At 40.3% G+C, this 21,645-nt stretch overlaps 1 protein-coding gene across 1 annotated transcript in view; it reads right to left on the minus strand.

Moving 5' to 3' along the window:
- Nucleotides 1–345: 345 nt before the first annotated feature.
- LOC127418500 (partitioning defective 6 homolog beta-like) overlaps nucleotides 346–21,645 on the minus strand; it is a 29,094-nt gene continuing 7,794 nt past the window's right edge. The window contains exon 3 of the mRNA XM_051659093.1: nucleotides 346–5,219. Within this exon, the coding sequence (XP_051515053.1) occupies nucleotides 4,342–5,219 (878 nt within the window). The 3' untranslated portion in view covers nucleotides 346–4,341. The remainder of the gene's footprint in view (nucleotides 5,220–21,645) is intronic.

Consider the following 21,645-nt stretch of genomic DNA (forward strand, 5'->3'; position numbering starts at 1 on the left):
TTGTAACTTGAAGCTAAATAGTTGCCAAAGGTTTCAAGAAACAGATCATCCTCACATAAGTGACTTGTGTTCCAAGAGAAACATGCTTTTGGTCAAGTCTTCCAAACAAATGGCTGTCGTGAAAAAATTAAGTTCTTGAAGCTCTTTTCCAAAAGCCAACATAAACATTAACTTTGATGTCTACTTCAATTAATGTAGGAAATGTGACTTTAGCATAAGATATTCTTCAGTCACATTAATGCTGCTCATCCTGTGCAAATTTCAAACTGACCAATTATCTCTCAGAGATAAAATGAATGTCCTTTATGGCTGATGCCAAGCAATTAAGAATGGGAAAGCATCAACGATTTTCTACATATTAGTTTATTTCATCCAAGATTTGACTATAATACATGTACAGCTATGTCTTAATATAGTATTTATCCTTTTAAAAGTTCCATTATGTGAAACAAATTTACATCATGTTGTACTAATAAGAAAATACTGACAATTTCAGTACAAATCTATACCTTAAGATGTATCTGGTAAGCTCATTATCAAAAAGAGGAATTGACACAGGAATGATAATGCTTAAAAGCCCATTTCTAGGTTTCCCATAGCAGGTGGTCATAGATACATGGTCTCCTTTAGAAATGCAAAGATATTCACAGTTTGGTAAATAGCAAGTTATATTCTTCATATTTCTTTCCCAAAATTTTTTTAGCATTAAGCTCCATCAAAGATGCTGATGGACAGCTGGCTCTTTGTGAAAACTGATGCCCTCACTATGGAAACCAGGCCGGTCATAATGGGTCAGTTCAAACATGACAGAGACAGTTTGGTGGTCTAATTACACAAACACACACACACAAAAAAATTATCCAAAAAAAAAAAAAAAAAGAATCATAATCATGAGGTTTGTATGTCAGCTAAAACAAAGCAAGTAAAAATACATATAGAGTCTATTGAAAATAAATACAATTTCTGTGGTTACAATCCCAAATCATGTGTAGTGGTTATATAAAAATAAATTAACACAGCTCAAGACTTCATTCAATATGTCGTTTGTACCTTAAGGATGATCTGAATGAAGCTTATACGATTATAGCTACAGTGCGTGTGCTACTCAAAGCAGGTTTTGGTAGTGTAAGTGCCATGAAATGCTCTGTGTGAGACAGCAGATATGTGGTCTGCTCATAAATGTCCAATGTTTAGGATTCTCATCAGTTATTGTGAAAGTGAGACAGCAGTGAGTTTAAAGAGACCGAAAAAGAGAAAAGAAGCTTATGAAAGGTTAGTTCGGCTGAATCTCCGACAGCAGGTCCTAACAGTAAGGGCGAAGGCTAGTGTGAGGCACTATTGAATCCTGTCAGTCTCTTTTAGTGCATCCGCTCACACAAACTCTGAGATCTTAAGAGCTTACATTGAAGCATACAGCTGTGTGCCCAGAAATCATGCATATTATTATGATATGTATGTATGAATGACATAAAAAGGGGATATATGTAACTAAAGTCATTTGAACATTTAAGGAACGCTTTGCAAATAAGAGCTTTACATTTGTTCATGGAGAAGACAAAGATGCATGATGCAATTCATTTTTGGAAATCAGTAATATACATTGATCAGCCAAAACATTAAAACCACTGACAAGTGAAGTGAATAACATTGATTATATAGTTACAATGGCACCTGTCAAGGGGTGGGATATATTAGGCAGCAAGTGATCAGTCAGTTCTTGAATTTCATGTGTTGGAAGCAAGAAAAATGGTCAAGCGTAAAGATCTGAGCGAATTTGACAAGGGCTAAATTGTGATGGCTAGACAACTGGGTCAGAGCATCTCCAAAATGGCAGATCTTGTGGGGTGTTCCCGGTATGCAGTGGTTAGTACCTACCAAAAGTGGTCTAAGGACAAGCGGTGACCCAGCGACAGAGTCATGTGCGTCCAAGGCTCACTGATGCGTGTGGGGAGCGAAGGTTAGCTCATCTGGTCCGATAATACAGAAGAGCTACTGTAGCACAAATTGCTGAAAAACGTAACGCTGGCCATGACAGAAAAGTGTTAGAATACACAGTGCATTACAGCTTGCTGCGTATGGGGCTGCATAGCCGCAGACCAGTCAGAGTGCCCATGCTGACCCCTGTCTACCGCTGAAAGCGCCTACAATGGCACTTGAGCATCAGAATTGGACCATGGAGCAATGGAAAAAGGTGGCTTGGTCTGATGATTCACGTTTTCATTTAGATCATGTGGACGGCCGGGTGCGTGTGCATCGTTTACCTGGGGAATAGATGGCAGCAGGATACACTATGGGAAGGAGGCAGGCTGGCAGAGGCAGTGTGATGCACTGGGAAATGTTCTGCCGGGAAACTTTGGGTCCTGGCATTCATGTGGATATTACTTTGACACGTACCACCTACTTAAAGATTGTTGAAGACCATGCACACCCCTTCAAGGCAGCGGTATTCCCTGATGGCAGTGGCCTCTTTCAGCAGGATAATGCGCTCTGCCACACTGCAAAAATTGTTCAGGAATGGTTTGAGGAACATGACAAAGAGCTCAAGGTGTTGATTTGGCCTCCAAATTACCCAGATCTCAGTCCGATTTAACATCTATGGGATGTGCTGGACCAACAACTCCGATCCATGGAGGCCCCACATTGCAACTTACAGGACTTAAAGGATCTGCTGCTAAAGTCTTGGCACCAGATACCACAGGACACCTTCAGAGGTCTTGTAGAGTCCATGCCTTGATGGGCCAGAGCTGTGTTGGTGGCGCGAGTGGGACCTACACGATATTAGTCAGGTGGATTTAATGTTGTGGCTGATCGGTGTATATGAAAAAGTGGGAAGGCCAAACCGTACCTTTCACACAATGTGTTTGATTGTTTAAGGTGTGGAAGTTAGACATGGACATGAAGTGTGAACATAATTTTGAATGTGAGCTTAACAGGGGGTTCTGCAATGAGATTTCAGCTAGGCAAGCCTGCAGAGCATATCTTAAAAAGATACAAAATCTTAATGAAGTCTGCTCCCACCAAATCACACCCGTCCTGTGCCAATGTTGAAACCAAACCCCATTGTGACATAATTTCTGAAGTTTTTGGCCTTTGATGACCCCAAAACAAGTTCTCACCCCTAAAACATTAATAAGGGAAGAGATGTTGGATATTCTAGCAATGCTCAACCATCATAGAAATCACTGCAAATCACACTTTGTTTCTCAATGATTCACTCAAATGCGTATTGCTCAGAGACTGAGAATTAGAGACACCCTTCATACATGAAACAGTCTACTGTCCACTTCAAGGTGCTCAATGAAAACATGGTAATATATTCCAGACCCACAGAGAGGGTTCTCAAGCCTTATTACATGTGCCATAAATTCAATGGGTAAAAGGAACCACAGGTAGCAGAAAGAGAGTAGATAGCCCTTTTCATAAAGTAATAAAAGTGGTACAAATAAAAAAATATCAGTATGAAAAATATGACATTAATCTGTATTTTTGGCAATGATTAAAAACTTTTGAGCGAGACTGTACATGGAATCTGTATCTCAACTGAGGCAGCACTCTAAAAGCTTACTGAAATGTCCGATCATACAGTTACAAAAAAAAAAAAAAAAACATTAAGTCAAAAACATGTCCTAAACATTAAGTCTAGCCTCTATAAATGTTCATGATTCCCTTAAAAAAACATTAAGAACCAGTAAGCTGACATCATGAGAGGCATGTTAGTGTAGCAGACAGGAAATGATGAAGCACATATTTTAGCATTCCTCCTAAAGTTGAAAAGTACCATCAAAGATCCCAGATCTGAGTCAGTTACCATGGTAACACACAGGATGGGTTTGCCATTGTACTTTGTTCTCTTTGATAATGCTAGCGTCATGTGGCTTTGAAAGGGAGTGTTTGTCAAAGTCAATGATTGTCGTGCCTTACATGGGGCCTAAGTAGATCCATTCTTAGTCATGTGACAGACATTAACACCCTGCAGATATCTGCATTCATTCAAACGGACTCAGGAAGTTCATTATTATTCATAATGCAGCTTTTTTTAGTGCTGTGCTGCTCTCCATTGATTATAGGAACGACCTGGTCCTGTGGTTATAGAGAAGTGCCTTAAGGTGCTGTAGTGACTGGCCACCTCTCTTGGTCCTAGATTCACTGCTCACCCAAATAAAAGGCATGCATTGTCAGTCCTATGGCACACAAGAGTGTGTACTGGCATGTGATTCTGTTTAAGGATGATTATATATACTATATGACCCAAAATGTCTTCAAAATAGAAGGGGGTATCCACATACTTTTAGCAAAACAGTGTATGTTGCTTCAGTCATTGTAATTGTGTTTCTCATGTCTCTACAGTGTAATGACTGTGCCGTCCTCCTCTAGATTTCGTCCCTCAAGGCCTCTGTCGTGGGCATTCAAGGACCCCACACTCGCACTGGTTACTATGGCACCATTAGCAGGGCGGAGGTTGAGGTGGGGTTCATATCTGGGCAAAGTGGGCAAGCTGGAGCTGGCTGTCGCCCGAGCTGGTGCCAGGGGAATAAGTTTAGCCTCTCCATCGCCCTCGATCACCAAATCCTCCTCATCCTCACTTTCATCATCTGGCTCATAGTTCTGAATAATATGGGAAGGAGTCATTGCCATGGAGCCTGGTGCCGAGTATCCATAGAAACTGGTACTGCTGTCGGAGGATCGTCCTGAGCTGCCAGATGTGGCCCCGCCTCCACTATTGACGTTGCGTACCACATTATTGCGCTGATTGGCTGGTTTGACCGTTATAATGAGGTTGTGGCTATTCGCGATCATCATGTCCGTTACTTGGTCCAGGGATTTTCCAGCCACCTCAATGCCGTTGACTTCCAAAACTTCATCGTTGACGGCCAGCAAGCCCGTGCTCTCCGCCAGGCCTCCAGGGACCATGCGGGAGATGAAGATCCCCGGAACCTTTTCAAGGCCCTGGGGTGTAACACGCACGCTGGAACCATCACGGATGTAGAAGCCCAGTGGTTTTTCCTGACCGTGTTTGTAGAGACGGACGCGACGGTGAGTTTCTGGGAGAATGTCCACGTCGATGATGGAGGAAACTGGGCGAAAATCTTTGGGCAGGCTGATGATGATAGGAGGCTTCTTCTTGTTGGCGTCCGGACGGAGAAGTACTGCAGCAAGCGCCGCTGGGGTCTTCTTACGGGTCACAGTGTCCGTGCCGAATGCGGAGTAATCTGCCTCCTCTGCACAGAAGAAGGAAAGGGACAAAGAAAGAATGTAAATATGTAAAGCTTGTGTCAGGCAAAGCATTTTAAAGGATTTATCTTGAATAAAAGTTAAGCTCTATAGACAGCATCTTTTTTGTGGGCCATTATATATGTGTAAAATTGTAAATATACTTAGAAATGGAAATCTGTTGGCATTTACATGCTTACAATTAATGTCTATAGGCCAACGGTTGTACACTTGCCCCATGGACCTTCACTGTAAGTTTGTAACTGTAAACAATTTTTTTTTTCTTCGTTTTTTTCAAACTGAGGAATTAATTATCTTCAGTGGTAATGACAGCATGTCATAGATGCAGAAAATATACTTTTAAATAATCCTGACCCTAATTTTAAAGAAACTATGCATCCAAAAATGAAAATTCTGTCATAGTTTACCCATATGACCTATGCAGAACACAAAAAGAGTTAATGAATATCTCGTTTTGTCTTTTAAATATAATTACGATGGAGAGCACCTCACTTTAAAGCTTTAAAAAGAACCCAAAACTTTTTATAGAAATAGTTGATTAGAACTTGTATTGTATTGCGCTAAAAACTACACAAGTTCTTGCATGAACAAGCTTCTCTCATGCACTCATGAATGTGTAACGGATGTCAAGATTTTCTCTGAAAAATGACTTATATTTTGGGTTGTTTCTTACCAAAACCTATCAAATGCCTTCAGAATACTTGGAATATGACACATGATTCACCATAGACTACTTCTATGAAACTTTTTGAAAAGTCCTTTTTTTAAGCTTAAAAGTGAGTCGCTATAAAGGGCCTGGGTAGCTCAGCGAGTATTGACGCTGACTACCACCCCTGGAGTCGCGAGTTCGAATCTAGGGTGTGCTGAGTGACTCCAGCCAGCTCTCCTAAGCAACCAAATTGGCCTAGTTGCTAGGGAGGGTAGAGTCACATGGGATAACCTCCTCGTGGTCGCGATGAGTAGTTCTTGCTCTCAATGGGGCACGTGGTAAGTTGTGCGTGTCTCACGGAGAGTAGCATGAGCCTCCACATGCGGAGTCTCCACGGTGTCATGCACAATGAGCCACGTGATAAGATGCGCAGATTGACTGTCTCAGAAGTGGAAGCAACTTTCCTCCGCCACCTGGATTGAGGTGAGTAACCGTGCCACCACGAGGACCTACTAAGTTATGGGAACTGGGCATTTATTTTTTATTGATTAGCAATAATTGATTTTTCTTTTTTAATTTCATTTAGGATTTTATAAATTATATTTTAACATAATTTAAAAAAAATAGAATAGAACATTTAAAAAAAAAAAATAATTCTACATTTCATTTGAACATTTTCTAACCATCACATCCGATCTTTATTATCTGTGCAGATGAAGTATTTTTAACATGTGCACACTGTAAATGGGTTTCTTTGCTCTTGTCGGACTATTCCCACAGCTTTGTAAGGAGAGACCTACAGGGGGATACCGTTGCAGAGAATGCCTGCTTGTTAGTTTCCCTCCGCCCCTCAGCTAATGTGTAATCTACTGTAAACCCAAGCCTCCTTTCAACCTCTCTCTCTCAGCTGCCATGTATGAATTCCTCAGAGGCTTAATCACAGCCAGTATAGCTTGGACATTCACCTGCAAGACATGCATACTCTCTCTCTCTCTCCCTTCCTATCCTATTCCTTTTTGATCTTGAGTATTTCTTTATGCGAGTAAAAGTAGGAATCTGAGAAAGTTCAAAAGCAGGAATGTGAAAAAAAGGCTTGTATTTTTCAGAACTCCCATTAACTCGAAGAGAACAATGTTTAACCTAGGAGCTGTAATCATTAACAAAAATCACCTACGTTATGAGATCATTATTAACATCACATTTATGTTGTGTATTGATCTTTCTCATCTAGGTCAGACAGGGTTTGTTTCTTATAGTGATCTCCTCTATGTATCTTTTTTTGTGGTGTTTCTTTAATAAGGAGCATGTAACTGTGTATAGCATGTGAGCAACTGATTTATGTTAACGCATTTGACTTCAGTGCTTGCAGTGTAGAATCTCTTGAAGCCCAAATATAGTCAAAACACACACACAAGATTGATTGTTCAGTGAGGGTACATGTCCCCCCCACTTCCAGTTCCCACCAGAAAACTACCTGGATCATCCTTGTGTTTAGTTAAAATATGCAGCCGTATGTAGAAATCTTAACAAACATTTGGCAACCTGCCTTAAATACCTGCAGACATAATAAAAATCTCATTTGGGCATAATAGAGCTCAGGTGTATTCACAAACACAAACATTTCCAAGTACTAGCATGCACACACAAGTCTTAGCAATGCATGTTTGGCTGGAGCAGTGGAGCATGCATGAGGATCTCTTTTCCTCTCTGGCAGTGCTCCTCTCCTTTCTTCCTTCCCTTATCTGCTCCACTCTTCCATATAAGCATTGAGCCTAACAATAGCTTCATAGTCACTGTTAAAGGGTAGCATTGGAAGTCCCTGAGGGCCACTCAAACAGGCACAAACTAAATTTTCTGTACACTCAGAGGTTAAGAGACCGAAAGCTAAATAAAAATAAAGTGAGAGCAAGCATCAAAGCAGCCTATGATATACGGACAATACAGCGACATATTAATAAACATTCAGTCGCACACAAAACTCTACTTCCTTAACGAAGTACAGCTGGCTCTTTGTGAAACCTGACGCCTTCACTACAGAAACCAGGCCGGTCATAATGGGTCATTACAAACATGACGGAGACAGTTTGGTGTTCTAATTACACAGAAACACAAAAAGCCATTTCTCCTCATGGGCATGCAGGCCTTTATTAAACGCACATCATGCATTGGGTTCTCTATAATCATTAGAGGCAGGCCAGGAGATATGATCAATTATCTCTGAATTGTGGCCCACAGCAGTACAACACTAGAGAACCAAAAGTTACACGGTACTACCATTGCATTCTTTTATGGTGCATGAACACGGTGATCATTCAGTATCATGGTATATAACAATGTACCATGAAGCCATTACTGTACCATGGTACCACCATAAGACTTTTCTTTTTAAGGGAACAAAGACAACAGGTCCGAGTCCTAATATTTTTACATAAAAACGTTTTACATACTATACAGTGTTTCCCCTAGGATTTTTTTCAGTAGCAGTGCTGTTGTTAGCACGTCCACAAGCCCGAAACGCCAGACACGTATTAACGCATGTTGGTCAAAGAATAGATTAAAACAGGGGTGTCAAACTTAATTTCAGCCTGGGCCACATCAGGGTTTATTTGTGCCCTCAAAGGGCCCGTTGAAAATGTGGCACCAGCACCTGCTTTGGTAGCACCTGTGCAAATAATATTACATGTTATGTGCATTGAAATGCACATTTGACAGTACAGCATTGATTTTGAGGTTGGGATGCACTTAAAAATGATGATATTAACAACAGTAACTGTCACAGTCCTGTCACTCTGTCAGTCTGGGTTTTTGTGTGACAGGCCCGTGATATCGTCCCATGTCTGTCTTGTGTTTCGCTGTCCGTCTTTGTGTGAGCACACGGTTTCGGTTTTGATTTCCCTGTCGTGCACTCTTTGGTCTGTCTCGTTTCATAGTGAGCATAGTGTCTGGATCCTGACTTCCCTGTCTGGTTCAGTTTCGGTCTGTGTCGGGATCCAGACACTCATGCTCCATGTTCAGTCTGTCTTTGTGTGAGCGCACGGCTTCGGTTTTGATTTACATGCTGTGGGCTTTTCGGTTGGTCTCGTGTCTCATGTCCGGAGCATGGTGTCTGGATCCTGACTTCCCTGTCTGGTTCGGTATTGGTGTTGGGATCCGGACACTCATGTTTCATGTCTTGTCTTGTACTGGCGTGAGTGTATTGTGCTTATGTCACCTTGGCGGGATGCACTCACATCAATAATCTGCGTCTGTCTCTCGCGACCGTGGGAGCACATTGTGCGCAAAGTTACATGCGGAGGAACATTGTTTTGCTTTTATGTCAGTTATGCTTCGGCAATGCTTTTCTGCGCAATTATGATTTGAAGCTTGACACATGGACATGCACTAAGCATAAGGAAGTGTGTTCTGTTTGTGTTCCGCAAAAAGAGAGTCATACAAGTTTGGGACGGCATAAGGGTGAGTAAATGTTGAGAGAATTATTATTGAGTGCACTCCTAACTAGTCTAAACAAATCTAGTGTCAATATGGCAGCAGAAATGTGACACTGGCTTTATCTGACACTGTGGTCACTGTTGACCATGGCAGTGGAAGCATCTCCTGTTAGAGGATACCAGAGCTGTGTCCCAAATGATCCACTACACACTATACACTTTAACCTTAAACCCAAATACATGATGTAAGAACAACAGCCGTGTAAATAATCCGCTATGGTTTTGTTAAACAAACACCATTTAAGCACAAGGAATAACTTTCTTGGTATTAACTGTATGAGTTTAGCTCGCTCGTGGTTCACCACCATTCTTTTAAATCTAGCGTTTTGATGTTAGGTCACCTCAGCTGACAATGATTTCTGGGATAGTAAAGTGTCCAGTTGATCAACACTTCAGAATCTCATCGGAAATAGCAGGTCATCTGGGGTATTTCTCGCTTACTGCTTAATGAATACTGAGGATCTGAACATACTACTCCATTGGGATACTGTTTTTGGTATACTAAATAGTATGGATTAGCCAAGTATGGATATTTGGATGCAGCAAATGAATGAGTTTTCATTTGAATAAGTTTGAATAACAGCCATAGAGTAATGTGCAACTCATCTGTTTCCATCCAGATGTCACATGGTTTGGTTATTGACGCTGCATATTTGAGCATTCACTCTTAGTTCAAAGGTATACAGGGTACACAGGCAAGTTTGTGAGCAACATCCCACAAGGGGTGTGAAAACAATAGAGATGGCACATCGCGTCTCTGGTCCTCGCAAACTGAGAGATACGGACTCATCTCATCCAATATTCAGCAGCTTTGTGGCAGGCTATATGAAGGCTGCAGTGGCTCATATTTCACTTTTGTGAATGTCTCATTCAGTTTTTTGGTTTTTTTTTTTTTTTGCATGTTGTTACTGCGCTACCTTCTGTTTACTGTCTCACTCCACAAAGCAGCTTACAGAGAAATGCATGCACAAATTATTCAGGCCAGCAGCTGCTGACGGTATGAAAGCATCTGTGGAGATATTTCTTCTTCTTAAAATGATAGTTCACCCAAAAATGAAAATTCTGTCATCATTTACACATGCTTGTGTTGTTCAAACTTTCTTTCTTTCTTAGAATACAAAAGCAGATGTTAGGTAGAAAGTTAGGGACTGACAGCCTCAGTCAGCATTCACTTTTACTGAATGTAAAAAAAGATGCAATCAAAATGAATGGTAACTGAGGCCAACACTACCTAACATTTCCATTTCTGTTCCACGGAAGAAATAAAGTAATATGGGTATAGGGTGACTAAATGATGACAATTGTCATTTTATGGGTGAACTATCCCTTTAAGTCCAGACGTCTCCCAGATATTGAGTGTGTGCCATCCCGTTCCAGTCACAGCGCAATAGAGGAGAGGGGAGAAGAGGGGGTGGAAAGAGGCCTATAATGAGTGCTTATCAGGGAAGGGAGAGAGAATGAGAGAACGAGTATGACAGAGAGGCAGAGCGAGGGCTGATGGGTGAAAAAAAAAACTTTTCAACAGAGAAAAATTTCTGAGGTGGTGCTATTCTGGGCTCACTGTGTGCATACTTCTGTGGTACTGTTGAGATAAAGTAAGACCTCTACTGATAACAGAGAGAGCAAAGACTGTAAGCATTGAAACGTTGAAACAAAGTCCTTGAGGATTAACTACACTCAGAGAAAAATTTGGGAAGAGTGAGATGATGAGATGCACAGAGTAAGCAACTCACATGAAAATATTTACAGCAGTGCATGCTGCTGCTGTTGTTTCTGATACAAATGGCAAATGGGTTATTATGTGTAAACAATCTTGAGCATCCAACGCATCATCTTCATGTTTGGTCTTTTCTGTGAACTGTGGGATTGTGGAAGACCTGATGCCATTCATTAACCCTCCTCTCACGAGTCACAACCCTTTTGACTATCAGCATAAAGTCTGGTCCTGGTCCACTTTGCAGACTGTCTGACAAAGAAAGGGGCCAACCAATGTTTGGGGTGTTTATGTGCCATTTAGGGGCAGATACACATAAAATACAAGATACAAACAGATGTACAGAAAACAGTGAAGAAATAAGCAAATTTGTGTTCAAAAGTAATACGTACAGATTATTTACAGGTGGGCAAACCGGTTGGAGCTTTTGATTTTCAAGGGGCTTTACAGTTTTGTATGCAATATCTGCTTTCAGAAGGGTCAACCTGCTAAATATAGCTACCTTTCTATTGAACATTGCATTTATATAGCACTTTTCTGACACTACACTCAAAGCACTTTACACAGTGAACAGGGGACTCTCCTAAACCACCACCAGTGTGCAGCATCCACCTGGATAATGCAACGGCAGCCATAGTGCGCCAGTATGCTCACCACACACACCAGCTATTGGTGGAGAGGAAATAGTAGAGTGATGAAACCAATTAATGGATGGGGATTATTAGGAGGCCATGATTGATAAGGGCCAAGGGGGAGAATTTGGCCAGGACACCGGGGTTACACTCCTACTCTTTTACGAGAAGTGCCCTGGGATTTTAATGACCCCAGAGAGTCAAGACCTCTGTTTAACATCTCATCCGAAAGACAGTGCCTTTTTACAGTATAGTGTCCTCATCACTACACTGGGGTGTTAGGACCCACACAGACCGCAGGGTGAGCACCCCCTGCTGGCCTCACTAACACCTCTTCCAGCAATAACCTTAGTTTTTCCCCAGGAGGTCTCCCATCCAGGTACTAGCCAGGCTCAACCATGCTTAGCTTCTACTGGACCCTTTTCACATATCCAGGTTTGCATAGCGGTAGTAAACGCAGGGTAAACTTGAATGGCGGTGAATGGGAGACCACAGCAAATATAATTTTGCTTACCTGTTTGCTCCAACAGCAAAAGAAAAAAAAAAAAAAATCCACGATTAAGCTTTTACAGCTTTTCAAAATACAAAAATAGAGAGCGCTGGATAACAATAGTAAAAAGAGAGAAATAGACCAAATTTTGTCGCTCCCTCAGCAGCTGTGGTAACTTGTTATTTAAAACGTATTACAGGGTAATATATTACAAAGTACAATGTATAAATTTACACTAAATAATAAAAGAATTGCAAATATAATTTTTTTTTTTTGCTAGATTTACGTTGTTAAATAAGGTGGGAACATGTAATCTGTGAAAAGGGTCCATAGAAAAGGATGTGCAGGGATTTGTGTATGTTTAATAAGAGTGTGTGTGGGTGGAATGACTCCTTCCCTCTGCATCACATCACTACTGCTGCATTCATCAGTTTTATTCATGCTGACGGTGCTCATTCCTCTCTCTCCCACTCATATCTTTCTGTGCCTCATCTTAAACCCTCTCTCTCTCTCTCTCTCTCTCTTTCTGATGTATTCTCTGTCTCTAATGGGCTTTCATGATGTTTTGCTACCTGGGATGTGTAACTGTAGTTGGGCAGGTTTGGGCCGACCCTAGTCTTAGGTTCAGACGGCACAGTCACATACCACTCACGGAGAATCTAAGGCATACTGCGCAAAAAAACTGGCAAGCACTTGCCAAAAAAAATCAAACTCTGATTTAACTGGCTGGCTTTATGCAACTTCCGGGAGACAGGGTGCACAGGTTCCAGTTCGGCTGGAAAGAAAGTCGTGTTTATAAGGTACTGGGGCTGCTACAATGAGCATTTTTGAGTTAGAGATACGTTGAAGCATTTGCCAGGTCAGTGGTACTAAGCTGTAGTGTTGTCAAAAGTACCGGTACCAAATTGATACTAAAATAAAAAAAAGATGACTGACACATGACTGCTTTCAAATGCTAACGCGCTCATTTGAACATGTGCTCTGTTACTCCTTTTATTTATTTTTTAAATAAAAGGAGTTTTTTTATTTTATTTGTTTATTTTGACTGTTTATTTGTCAAAATAAAAACTCACATCAAAATAAAAGCTAGATGCCTAAAATTGAAGAAATTGCAACAGAAATATATAACAACTGTATAGTAAAATATTATATTCACTGTAGTAATATTAATAATAAATGATAAATAATAATTATACAAATTAAGCAATATATCACAAGCAAAAGTGCTGTTGTACTGAATTAAAGTTTGTAAAAATTGCAATGGTATGTTTAAAAGTTTCTATTTTCACTTGTTAAAAGTTTTAAGAATAATTTTGATTAGACACTATTTTGATGATGAAAACATGGAATTCTGGAAAATTAGTAAAAACAAAAAAAAAAGCAAAAAGGGATTTGGGGAAAAAAAATAAAACTACTTAAAACATTTAACATACTTATTTGAGAAACACTTGGAAACATGCATTTCTTTAACTGATTTTTAACATTGAAATTTAACTTTAAATAGGCTAAAGGAGTAGCACATTACCATATTAGCAAATTTTTGCTGTGGTTTCGAAATTTATATTGAGAACCAGGACATTTCACTGGTATCAGCACTGACTACTGAAATGTGACAACACAACTCAGTTGCAATGTGGATCAGACATAGTGCTAATACTTCGGCCCAACAAAACCTTCAAGGGGATGAATGTTCTCAGGAATTTGGTCACAATACCTTGTTTGAATGATAACATAAAATAATATGATTTTCAAATTAATTATTAATAAATGTCCTTATTGAAAAGCATATGCAGGACAACACATTTCAGACAGGTAAAGGTCACATGGTCAGGGTCCAGTTGTGAAGGTGTTTTACTGCTCTGAAGTTAATCATACATAACTGCATCATAAAGCAGTAATGCACACCGTCATTAGCATTCAAAACTTATGACAGAGGTAATAAAGAGTCAAGCCATCTCTCTTGTGTTGGGATCTATTGCATATGTTCTTTGAACCACTCTCCTAAAATGTAAAATCACAAATCTACAAAGATCAAAGTGAACAAGGTCTGAACTTTGTCTTTGTGAATGACTTTCCTTTTTATCAAAAACAGGACTAACCTGTGACCAGGTCTTGCACTACTGTTTTCTAAGGATGGGCATTATGGAGTCATTTTGTAGTTGAGTACTCTAACCGACAAAAAACGAGTAATCGGTTACTCGTAAATTAAAATAAAAGTTAAAAATAACAAGTGTGACAAGTACGTGAAACTTATTTTTTGTTTTATTCACAGAAGTTCAGAGAGAAAATACAGTATAATTCAGCATTATAATCCAGTCAAATGTGCAAGGTAAAGTCAATTTGCATTATTCGAGAAATGTTTTTAATAGTCGACTAGCTGTTGCAGATAGAGTACGCAATGAATCGATTAATCATGCACATTCCTACTGTTTTCCCCCAACAATAGAGTAATAACAGAGTGTATTCCCACTAACAATACCTCCTTGCGGAGAGGTCACGTGATGCCATGCGAGAAGCAGACGTGTGAGCGACTAGCTCTGCGCACTTTACTAGTTTTTTTTAATTATTTTCATGTTATAACCGGTGAGATTTGATACACCCAGTTACATATTTGTTTTTTGAGGTAAACATCGGAAAGAAGACAAAATCCACAGACTCTGGAGACATTAAAAGACACTTACGTGCTCAAGCTGAAACCCCTGGCGGCCCTGCGAGACGGGGACTCAATTTGGGAAGCACGTCGGGAGAAGAAATCCAGCGTCAACTGTCCAACAACTCGGTGATGCTGACGAAGGTTGTTGCTGACTTGGAGGATCTCGCTGTAATACGTCGATCGATTACGGTGATGGAAACAAAATTCTCTGAGTTGGTCACAAGAGTGGCAGATGTTGAGGAACGAATCGATTATCTGGAGTCATTGGAAAGGGAATTATCCGCTAATCCGCCCGCGTCCAAAACAGACTTGGAATACATTTTGGAAAAACTGGAAGATCTCGAAAATAGGAACCGAAGGAACAATATACGGATTGTTGGAATTCCTGAGCATGAAGAGGGTAGAGATATGGTGAAATTCCTGGACGAGCTCTTCCTGAGTCTGCTCGACATAACAGGCCATAAGCCGGAAATCTTTTCCCAGATTTTGCGAATTCAACAAGAGAGAAACGCAATCGGTTCAAGGAATGTAAGAAACTCTCACATCAACGGAAGGTCGCATTTGCACTGATGTTTCCGGCCAAACTGAGAATAGACACCAAGGATGACAGCAAAGTATTTTTATGCCCCAAAAAGGCACTGGCCTTCATACAAACTATGGGTGAGTAAACCATCAGGCATTTCTTATGTGAGTGGACTGACTCGCTGTCTCGACTGTCTAAGGAAGCTGGGCACCATTTTTGTTTCTTTTTGCGTTGGCTACACCTAGCGGCTGGAGTTTGTTTTGTTGCATGACACTCCAAGAAACTTTTGCAGTGGCGAATGATGAGACTCCGGTCGCTGCCATCTCACTTGAAGCCAAAAATGCATTTGATATGGTAGAATGGGATTATCTTTTTAAGATTTTGGAAATATATGGGTTCGGAAATACTTTTATTGGATGGATTAAGTTACTTTATAGACACCCTGTAGCAGCAGTACAAACAAATGGATTAATTTCAGATTATTTTACTCTGGATAGGGGCACCCGGCAGGGTTGCCCTCTTTCCCCATTATTGTTCTGTCTTGCCCTGGAACCATTAGCAGCCGCGATAAGAAAGGAGGAGGATTTTCCAGGGGTGATGGCGGGAGGTGTGGCACATAAGCTTTTACTTTACGCAGATTATATTTTATTATTCGTCTCCGACCCTACTAGATCTATGCCTTGCCTCTACAGAATTATCAATTCCTTTTCTAAATTTTCGGGATACAGAGTCAATTGGTCTAAATCCGAAGCTTTGGCTCTGAAAGCGTACTGTCCAGTGACAGTCTTCCAGCCGGGCATCTCCCAGTGGCCCAAACAAGGCATTAAGTATTTGGGCATTTTATTCCCAGCGAATTTGTCTGATTTAGTTAGAGTTCATTTTGACCCCTTAATAAAAAGGTTTTCGAGCGATGTGGGCAGGTGGGCTTCATTACATTTATCTATGATTGGGAAGGTTAATGTTATTAAAATGAATTGCATTCCTACTACCTACTACAGTCTCTCCCCATTGAAGTTCCCCTCTTTTATTTTAAACAATTTGATAATATTGCTAAATCCTTTATCTGGAATGGTAAACGTCCTCAGATGCATTTTAACAAGTTACACAGGCCAGTTGACAAAGGTGGGTTAGGTCTCCCCAAGATTTTGTATTACTATTATGCTTTTGGTCTCAGACATTTGGCACATTTGTCACTTCAACCTGAGAGAGCCCCTCACTGGCTATTTATTGAACAGGAGGTCCTTGCCCCTATCTTGCCATTGCAAAGTCTTTCCACCAAGATGTCCAGAGAAGTAAAGACATATCCCGTTATCTCAAACATGCATTTAGTGTTCTCGCGTGTTCAACTCTGACATTTATCTGAATGTTGCCGCAAGTATTTGGTTAAACCCGAAATTGTGCATTAACAAGTCCCCTTTCTGCTGGACAGAATGGATTGAGAAGGGTGTTACTACGCTGGGTGACCTGTAAGAAGATGGAGCGTTGAGATCCTTTGAAAATATAATACAGTGGTTTGGGATTCCCAGATCTCAATTCTTCAGGTACTTACAGCTGCGCATCTACTCTGTACCACCTTTGGGTGACGTACGCAGCCCCCTAAAGCGGCAGACACTCTTGAGATGGTGCTTGCTGCTTTTAGAAAAGGTCATGAAGCTCCAGCGTACTATTCGCTGGCTAATTCAGAGTCTAGGGGATGGGGTTCTAACCTCTCTTAAGAAGTTATGGGAGAGAGACCTGAATTTAGTACTAGAAGATGGAGAATGGGGTAGGATTTTTAAAAATGTCAAGTCTATGTCTAGAGATGCAAGGGTGCGCCTCATTCAATTTAAGATTATGTATCGTCTTTATTGGACCCCCTCTAGACTGTATAGGCTTGGCCTTAAAGACAAACCTACTGCTGGCGATGCCAGTTGGAGGATGGTGACATGGCCCATGTTTTTTGGTCCTGTGTTGAGATTCAGGAGTTTTGGTCTGGGGTTCAGAGATTTGTCTGTGAGGTCTTGGTCACTCAGATTTTATTCTGCCCCAGACTTTGTATTTTGGGTGATGGGGCGGGTATTAATATTATAAATAAACACATAAAAAACTGGGTCCTTACCTTCGTGATGATCGGCAGGCAGGTGATCCTCAGGGGATGGAAGTCACCGGGTGCACCCTCATTTCATGAGTGGTGCACCGAGTTGGGCAGAGTGGCGGCTTTTGAGGAGATATCATATAGACTACTGGGCAGGTTGGGTGATTATGGCAGGAAGTGGGGCACATATTTGGCCTTACTGGGGGGTTGAGGGGGAGGAGTAGTGGAGAGGGACAATTGGGTAATTTCTGTAATTAATATGTGTAATCTTTTTTATTTTTTTCGGTTGGTTAATTTCTTTGTCTTTTTATGTCATAGAGTATTTTCTTTGAACTGCATGTTTATATGTGTGTCTGTTGTTATTTAATGTCTGACCACTGGGATGTATGTTGGGTGATGGGAGGGAAGGTGGGGGGGCATATATGGATAAAAGTTGATTCAGTGTTTTCATGTGTTGTCTGTGTTAATTTTAATTTTGGAATCAATACAAATTGTTAATGGCAAAAAAGTAAATAACAATATCTCTGTGCCTCCCATGTTTTCTTTGCCTCTTTCCATGTCTGGTTGCTCATTGCACCTCTACATGTTCACTGACTGCTTCATTCCTGCTGTCCTGTCTAATCTATCTAGCAGAGGAGATCCGAGTCTGACCACATTCCACACAGTGTGACGCCTTCCCCCAATCCTGCAGCTAACTATGGATGTGTAATATACATAAAGAATATGACAAAGATACCCCACACAAAATTTTTATTTTAATGCAAATTATATTAATCGAAATTCATCGCAATTACAATATCAGGGGAAATAATCCTTAATTATGATTTTTATCATAATCATGTAGCCCTACCCTCCACCTCTCCTTCATCCATTACTAATTCATCTCTCTCTATAATCTCCCTTCCCTCTCCACTTCATTGACAACACCAGAGAGGCACTGGGCCGATTGCAGTTCCCTTTTCTTCTGAGGCATGATGACATAACACTGTTCCAGCGCTTCGGTACGTTCCTGTGTATCAGCGTGACATTCCCTGACCCTGGAATTCCTCTCCCTTATTAAAGCGGCTCCTCCTTAAAACTGAAACTGCAATAAAAGCTGCAGACGTCATAGGTATCAATAAAACACAAACCCACGCCTGTGCCATGATTCACCCAGCTGATGGCATGAATGGAAAAGTAAACAAATATGTGGTTTGAGGAAAGGGGGATCGAAAGAGTGTAAAGACAGAGAAAGGTTGGATTCTCAAACACATAAGTAACAACATTGTCTAGAATCTATTCCACCTGTGTAGGGTTGCTTTCCTGAACCACACCTCTGCAAGTCAGGTGAGGCAAACAGGGAGGTTCCCAAAGAGAAAGCTATGAGAGGAATGGAAATTGTGTGTAATGAGTGATACAATAAAATGAATCTAGAAGCCAATATTAGAAACAGCCTGTAGGCAGCAGGTGACTAGTGAACAAAAAGGAGACTAATATGATTAGCTGACTCATCAATTGATCTCAGTGGAAGTAATCAACAAATTGTAGTTCGATTCAAATCTTCAAGACAAAGTAGGCTTAGATTTTTACTAGAGATGTCTCTACCAAACATTCAGTTAATGCGAGTTAAGAATATTCAAATTAAGAAATCTTATCAATTTAATGTGAGCCTGACAGAAGGCTTTTCAGAATTCAGTTAATGGGAGTTAAAAATGTGCTTTCTGTTTCAGTGTTTTGTTTATTACTGGGACAAGTTACTCTGAAACATGTAAGACACGTAGAAGCATAGAGAATAAAGTTTGTTGTCATTTTAAACATAATCAGATATCATATCGGCACACAAAGACCCTAATTTCTGTAGAAAATGACTGGTGCTTGCTTGTGCAAAATTCACTGTTGTGGGTGGTTGCCAGGGCATTGGTTGCTATGCTAATCAACAACCTAAGAGGTTGTTAGTAGTTAATTATTCGCACTCACAATAAAATCGCAACATAAGCATGTGCAATTTCTAAATTGCAGCAAGCTTTATTTATTTTTTTACAGAATTTGCTATTCTGATTGGACACTGATTGCACATATTTTGCACACTGGCAAGAGCACAAAAAAGGTACCAGTGAGAGAACAGAACAGAAAGTGTATGTATAAAGAATAAAGTTAGGGTTAAACATTAGGTTTAGGGGTTTGTTAAAATACCTAACCCTACAGTAAGTATGCAACATGATCACACAGGAAGTCGACATGTTGTTTCAGAGTAGGGCTGTCACGATTATGAAATTTGGCTTACGATTAATTGTTAGACAAATAATTGTGATTATGACGATTAATTATCTGTTTTTGGGCTTTCACGATTAATTGTGCTATAAATTCTCATATTTATTAAGGTGCATGTGTGCTTTTGTTTTACATATTTTACTTCAAATATATAAATCAAATAATAAAATAGTGAAATATGATTTCCTTTTAAGGCTTTAAAAACTTTTGAATGACATGAAAAATATTTTCAATATCAAAATATTTCTAAATACTTAAAATATGTCTCTCTTTTTGGTCAACTTTAGTTTTGGTCAATTTTACATTTAAATTGTTGTTTTTGGAACTATTTTTTTATAAAAAATATTATATAAAATATGTATTTATTATTTGTATATTATATTATATTATGGAATAGTAAGATATTTCTGTCCTAAGCTCTTCACTTTCACACGTTATTTTAATGCTCTTTAATTAAACCCACAAACCCTTATTTCTCATGAAGCAAAACCTTTGAGATTTCGTTTCATCATTTCATCAATCCACAGAAATATAGTAAGCGTGCGTCTCCTCCTCTGAGTCACTGCGCATCATTAACGCTGCACGTATGAAGTTATGAACCCGCTATGACCAGTTATATTTGCCATTACACGATCATTTAAAGTGAAGCCGGAGCGCTTTGTGTACTATCAAAGTTTATATTCGTTTGTTTATATTTTCATGGGAGTTTGGCACGTGCATCAGAGCGCTTGAGATCTGCTTCACGTGCTCTTCAGGACAAGAGCTGCTCAGGTTGACGTCCGCGGTGCGGCTCAGTGATCGCTCAGAGTTCAACTGAGTGACACACAAATGGCATGGTGTTCATGGCATTTATATGTTCCCTTAAAATTCCCTCATTTGGGCATCAAGATGTGATTGGAATTTGAAGTGCACAATAATCACGGTCATCTCAAATAACCAAAATCAGATGATTATTTAATAATCGCGAAAGGCCTATTTCCGAGAGTTCCAGTTCCTTAGAATCGGCCACTGGCAAGCAGCATCTCACATCAGACTTTTTGCATCTGCTCCAGTGTGTTTACCTTCCCCTGTGGCTCAACCTACAGCAGCAGTGTAGGAGACACATGTTCGGATCCCGAGTTGAAACCAGGAAGCAATCCCGTTCGCATAATCAGTGACGAGTGTGATTCGGAGGTTGCATTTTTCCCTATAATATTACATTTTCCACTGACAGTTAGGTTTTGGTTTGGGTTGGGGTGTAAATATGCATTCCTCTTCACTGTATTACAGCCTATATAGGTGAAAACAACTTGCTTCACAAGTCCCTTTTGGTGCCCCTCGGTTACATTTCACCCAGTAAATGCAGCTCACATGTGTGCCCATTCGCCCAACAACACTTACCGCTTTGGCCACTGAAGGCAGTGTTTCACATTTCGATAAGTGCAGACTGATTTCAGCTAAAGAAAAGTCAACCTACTGTTTCAGAATTCAATGTGAGATCAGTCTGAAGTATGAGCAATAGTAATGCAAGCATTAATAATGAGTTTGTTAGCTTGACCAAAGTTAATGATCAGTTTCAGGATTTCACCAGATCATCAGAATACAAGGAGGACAGAGAGAAGAGGGGGAGGACAGCACATTTTATTTCCTTGTATCAGTCGGTAATAAACTACAGAAATGAGGAGGAGTGAATGGCACAGTGAAGCAAAGAAACAAAAACACAGAAATTCCCTATCAGCACCCGAGCAGGATGTGTGGTCTGGAAAACACATGGTGCAAATAGACACACAGGTGGCAACACCCTTTAAGCCAGCAAACACTTATCCGCAACAGGCAGGTATGCTAATGTATGGATGTTTTAAGTGTATCAGTCCCAGCATGCCTTTCTGCTTTCATCACTTCTCAAGAATTCTTTCTCAATGACCCCAGTCAGCTTGGGCCTCTTCACTGCTGCCATGGTA

Source organism: Myxocyprinus asiaticus, chromosome 28, assembly GCF_019703515.2.
Source record: "Myxocyprinus asiaticus isolate MX2 ecotype Aquarium Trade chromosome 28, UBuf_Myxa_2, whole genome shotgun sequence".
Taxonomy (NCBI): domain Eukaryota; kingdom Metazoa; phylum Chordata; class Actinopteri; order Cypriniformes; family Catostomidae; genus Myxocyprinus; species Myxocyprinus asiaticus.